General features: G+C 50.2%; 1 protein-coding gene across 2 annotated transcripts in view; it reads right to left on the reverse strand.

Annotated features, from left to right (window-relative positions):
* Positions 1 to 5096, reverse strand: part of TRIM36 (tripartite motif containing 36) — a 49405-nt gene extending 44309 nt beyond the window's left edge. Inside the window, exons 1-2 of one of the 2 annotated variants that reach the window (XM_075541403.1) lie at positions 4582 to 5096; positions 2353 to 2587 (exon numbers count right to left, since the gene is read on the reverse strand). In XM_075541403.1, coding sequence (XP_075397518.1) covers positions 2353 to 2587; positions 4582 to 4608 — 262 coding nt within the window. In that variant the 5' untranslated portion in view covers positions 4609 to 5096. The remainder of the gene's footprint in view (positions 1 to 2352; positions 2588 to 4581) is intronic. The other variant, XM_075541404.1, reaches the window with a different exon arrangement.
* Positions 5097 to 6000: the final 904 nt, after the last annotated feature.

A 6000-nucleotide genomic window follows, 5' to 3' on the forward strand; every position in this document is an offset into this window, starting at 1 on the left:
AAGATAAGACTATCTATTCCTGGAAAGATTGACAATCTCAAAACCCTAAGGGGCTCTTGTACTCTGTCCTATAGGGTTACTATGTATTGGGATCAAATCGATGGCAATGAGATGGAGGATGGGATGGGATGAATTCAACCACGGTCTGTCTGGCTTGCCCTCCCTCCGTCCTCAATGTGCCTATTCCCAGCAGAGTGGACAACATCAAAATGATGACTTCACAAAGAGCGTAAGCCTCTCCTCATTCTCATATTCTCTGAATTCCGACAGCTTACCTAATAATGCTCCTTTCATACATATATATAAAAATTTTAAATACACAAAATATCTTTCAGGCAATTAGTGACTATGCTTTAAAGAAAAATACTCATTTTTAAAATAGCCTAATACCATATGTATAACCAATCTACTCTTTTCTACTCTCTGATGAAGCACACAGACAAAATATTAACCAAGGAGACTCCACACTGCAGAATGGACCAAAGAGAACACATTCTCTGAAAAGTAACTTTCGATGGAGAACACTCTTTGTTGAAAAGTTTGATTAATTACAAGGTTAAAAAGTTACAACAGCCATCTAGCTAAGAAGCAACAAAGCCCACATGGAAGCACACCAGCCTGTGTGATCATAGGTGTCAACAGGATCAGGTACCAGGCACCAAAGAACAAAAAAATCATATCACTGTGAATGAGTGGGAGTGCACAGTGGAGACCCAAAGCCCATCTGTAGGCAACTGGACATCCCCTTACAGAAGGGTCGTGGGGAAGAGATAAGGCAGTCAGGGTGAAGTATAGCATGGATGAAACATAAAACTTCCTCCCCACCCCCACTATCATGATCCCAATTCTACCTTACAAATCCCGCTAGACCAAGGATACACACTGGTACAGATAGGAACTGGAAACACAGGGAATCCAGGACAGATAAACCCCTCAGGACCAATAATGAGAGTAGCGATACCAGGAGGGAAGGTGGGGGAGAAAAGGAGAACCTATCACAATGATCTACATATAACCCCCTCCCTGGGGGACGGACAACAGAAAAGTGGGTGAAGGGAGACATCGGACAGTGTAATTTATAAATTTTCAAGGGTTCGGGAGGGAGGGAGGGGGGAAATGAGGAGCTGATACATACCAAGGGCTCAAGTAGAAAAAAAATGTACAAATGTGCTTGACACAAAGGAAGGATGTATGGATTATAATAAGAGTTGTACAAGCCCCCAAGAAAATGATTTTTTTTTAAAGAGAGGGAATAAAAAGCTTTAACAGCAACGTACACTACTATCAGGAGAAACTGACAGACACTGGAATTAAACTTAAAAACTCAGATGCCTAAATGTGACAGAACTGAAGTCTGAAATGAAAGTCTGATACAGAGAGCCACCCAATCACTGCTCCAGTCTCAGAGTATATCTAAAATCAGGCTGTGAAGCCTGCTACTCCTCAGCTCTTGTCTCCACCTCTGATTTCTGTACTAAGGTTTAGCCATTAATTTCTATGTTCCCAGTGAGTTTGAATTCATTCTAACGGACATTCATCCTTCAATAGCTGTCCAGAAGTAACCATATTCCAACAGGAAATAATTTCAATATTGACTGTGGATTAAACAGAGTATCTATATGCATTTTACATGTTCTATAAAGAGATCTGACTGCAGAATTCTAGAGAATTTTACTGATATTCAAAAGCCATATTTTTAAAACTTAATTAGAAAGGAAGGAAATAAAAACAGATAACCACAATTTTTCCAAAAGTCTTCTAGGACTAGTTATAACCAAAACCTTTTACTTGGCAGTATTTATTTACACATTACCATATATGAATGTTTCTCTAGCCAGCAATATAGTAAGTAGTCCACTATTTATCCCTTACACCGAGGAAATCACAGGTCAAAACACTCCTCGAAATACATAGTTCGTAATGGCTTTAGACCAAAGTTAGTGGTCAACATGCAACATTCCAGTTACTCCAAACTCACTGCTATCAAGTCGATTGGCATTCACAGTCACCGTAGCAGAAAGGGTAGACACGCCCTGTGGGTTTCTGAGACTGTGACAACTATCACTCTCTGCAGGAGTGGCAAGCCACCTCCGTCTCCCATCAAGTGCTTGGGAGTTTCAACACAATTTGTGGTTAGCAGCCCAACTCAGCATCCACTATGTGACCAGGGTTTCCTAATATCCAATTAACTGCATAGCAAAAGGCAAGAGCGTTCGACAGACATTTAAACAAGGAAAGAATCCTACATAACTATCTATAATTATTCATCTGGCAAATAATAAAATTAATTTTCTTTCTTAAAGTTATCAAGATCATATACTTAGCGCCCCAGCCCCAATGTTTAGCACCTACCTGGTCTGTTAATTCTGTCGATTTTATCCATGCTAGGGGAAAGGATCCGAAGCCGAGGACTGCTCTGGTTCGAGCTGTCTGATCCCACATCATTGAATGATTCATCAAGAGTGAGTAAGAGTTCTTTTATGCACTTATGACAGATACTGTGCTGACAAGGGAGGATCAGCGGGTGGGTAAACAGCTCCTTGCATGCTGGGCAAATTAGCTCTCTTTCAATGTTCTTAATGGTAACCTTAAATTGAGAAAAAAATTAAAATCAAAGGCACTTGGTAAGTAAATGGACATAGTAACATGGAGGTCTTTTATATGTATACACATGTTCACCTTTCCAAAAAGAATCCAGAAACGTTTTATTTTAAATCTTAAATTTTTCTACTATGAATTCTGCAGCATCAAGTCCATCAACATTCATGGTCTAGAACTGAAAATCATGATGGCACACACAACAAACACGGCGTAAGAGAGGAAAATTACGTAAGACATTAGAGGACCACAATATTCCATTAACAACTGTGAAGCCATTAGGTAAGTTGGAGATGACATCAATAAATACTGTGCAGCACTTAGAATGACTTCTATATCGTGACTATATCTGTGCCCCGCCAATCATAGAATCTGGTTAAAAACTGTATGTGATCCAGAGTGTAGGTGGATCCCCATTTTTAAAAACTGAATTATCAGCAATTTTCTACATGAAACATGACCATTTTATATGATTCAACTGTAGTGCAACTAAAACGCTGGAGGTTCTGCTGTGTATCAAAGCAGAGTCATCTTAAAAGCACTTTATGAATATTAAGGTGAAAACGTTTTAACAGCACCATCAGTGCTTCAGCACTATAGGCTGACTTAAATAGCTTCACCGAGAAATGGTTTTGACATCAAAACTGAATGTGGTGATGACAGCACAACTCTTCTGGATGTGGGTGCACTATTGAATTGTGTGAATTACATGCCAATAAAACTGTTGGGGGGTGGGTAAAAAACTAAAATGGTTGACTAGCCCATAGCAGTTTTCCACCCTTACCCTAGGCAATCCTTTAATGTGTGCATGCATGTGTTTCTAATGGATCCCAAACTTCATCAACTTTGAGTCTATATTCAGTATCTCTGCAACTGTCATAATTTGAAAGTACTTCCATTTCTACTGCTAAAAATACAATTATTAAAATTTAATTAATTGAATTCATTCAAAAACTGAAAGTATCCTATTCTCCCAACGTGAAAAGCAGTACTTAATTCACCCCTGACCGTTTAACAGCATTGCAGCCAACAGGCATTGGCATTGGCAATGGATCTTTCGATACAGGTTCAACTGCTGAATCATTCCAATATTTACAATACCCGCCGCGCCAAATAACATGGCCATGCAAGAGCCACACCTCACAATTCCCATCAAAGAATACTTCCATTTGTTGAAACCCTCTCTCATTTTCAACGGCTTGGCCCCTACTTCAAGGGAAAACATTGTTCTGAATGTCCAAAATAGGCTCTCTCCCACTATTTTTACATACAAAACCATACAGCCGCTTAAGGTTTATCTAGTTTTGAAAGTCCTGAAGCCATTTCCACTTTTCTTGTGGGTAAATCGCTGTCTTTACCTTGCCACTGATATCATGATGGCTATAAATCAAAAGCAAGCCCGGTGTCCTTTTACGTCCACTGAGGTGGAAATAACTTGAGAATTAAGCCCTTTCAGAATCGGTGGGTTCCGTCGGGAAACGAACGCTTTAGGCAGACAAGCACATCCAATCCCTTCACACACACTTGCGCCTCAACAGCTGCCAGGCAGTGCCCGCCCCCTGCGAGCCTGCAGCCCTGGGACCCGCGGGCGCTGAGGCCCCCGGGGGACGGGACCTGCCCGGTCCGAGCGGAGCGCAGCTCGGCGCCAGCGCCGCCCAGACAAAGGGCACGCGCGTGGGCCCGCGTCCGCCCCGACCCCGAGAGGGGCACCCACTGGGCGCCCAGGGTCCACTGAGGAGCCCGGCGGGGGGGGGAGACCACCGCGCCCGAGCGGCGCGCTCGCCCCCTGGGGCGTCCGAGGGCGGACGGGGGCGCCGGGTAAAGCGCCCGGCGGGGCCAGCGCGAGGCAAGAGGAAGCGGGGCCACCGCACGCGCGCGAGCCGCCCTCGCTCCGCGGGGCGCCCAGCCGGCTCCGCGCAGACGGGGGAGAAAGCCCCCGAGCTGGACGCGCCGCCCCGACGGCGAGCGCTGTACCTCACTCACCAGAGAGTCTGAACCATCCCCCTCCATAGCCTCCTACTGCCAGGTGTCATCAACGGCAGGTCCCAACAGGCGGCCGGGCGGCCGGCGCAGGGTCCGGTGGGCGGGTCCCCGCGATGGCCCAAGAGCCGCAGGTCGGAGCCGGAGGGAGAGCTGGTCGGCCGGACCGGGCCAGCGGACCGACGAGGCGACGAGCAGGCCAGGGCGAGCACAAGGGCGAGCGTCGAGCTTCGTTCCCCGCGACGGCCCCGGGAAACCCGCCCCGCGGCCGGCTGCAGCGGCGGCTCCGGGGGACTGCGGCGGGGCGGGCGTCCGCGCAGAGACCAGGGCGCGGGCGCGGTGCTGCGGCGGGGCGGGGCGGGGCGGGGCCGGGGCGGGGGGCGACGTCTCCCGGGCAACTGCGCGTGCCGCACAAAGGGGGCGGGGCCGCCGGGCGCGGGGGCCGCGCGGCTCGGAGGAGCAGCCGCCTCTTACGCTTCTCCGCCGGCCCCTCACTCCTCCCGGGCCGCCGGCCGCTGGGCCGGGGAGCCGCCACAGGGCGGAAGTGAGAGTCGCGGGGAGCGGAGGCGGCGGGCCGCGCTGGGGGCGGGGCCGGGGCGGGGCCGTCGGGCGGTACTGCGGAGCACTGCAGCCGGCAGCCGCGGCCCGGCGCCGCCCCCTCGACCCCTCGTTCGGCCTTCCCGGCGCTTTCGCCCGGGGAGCGATAACTGGCTTTCTACTCGCTCAACAACGGACAGCCTCAAAACCCACACCGGCCGTTCCGCTCGGTCCTGGTGGGTCGCCCGAGTCGGGATCCACTTCAAGGCACTGAGGCTGGCACTTTCGAAAGGGTGCGGGAAAGTATCGCAGACAAGCCGGGTTTCGAGGCTCGGGATGGCGTGGTGGGGCGAGGGCGAGGCTGGACCGCAGCGAGACTCGCCCCCCGCCCCTCAGGGGCTTCCCGTTGCGGACCCCTTTCCCGGCCAGGCTCAGCCCGTCACTCCCGACCCCTCGAAATGTATTCCCTGCAGCCGATGCAGCTCTCTGCGGCTGCACGCCGGGCACGGCGCTCGCGCGCCCAAGAGGTGCTAGCCTCGTGGCGTGGGGACACGCTGCGGAGCAAAGTTCCTTCGCCCGGGGCTGGCCCGTGGGTGTCGAGCGAGGGTCCCCGGAGCTGCTCCATGGTCCAGAGAAGCGCCCCGCCCCCGCCAAGCCGTAGGGCGCTCGCTCCAGTGGCCGCGGCTCAGGGACTAGTTCAGCGTCGTGTCCAACTTTATCCTGCCTGGTTTTCAGAGTAAACCCAGAATATGTTAACCTCACTGTACGAACTCGTCTTTCCGTGCCTGCCCAGAGAGTTAAATCCTTACACGAAAACAGAACAGAGGGAGCAGGCACGGAGCCCCGTCTGGGTTTTGAAATGCTTCCCACTTTTGTTTCCTATTT

This window comes from Tenrec ecaudatus, chromosome 2 (assembly GCF_050624435.1).
Source record: "Tenrec ecaudatus isolate mTenEca1 chromosome 2, mTenEca1.hap1, whole genome shotgun sequence".
NCBI classification, from domain to species: Eukaryota; Metazoa; Chordata; class Mammalia; order Afrosoricida; family Tenrecidae; genus Tenrec; species Tenrec ecaudatus.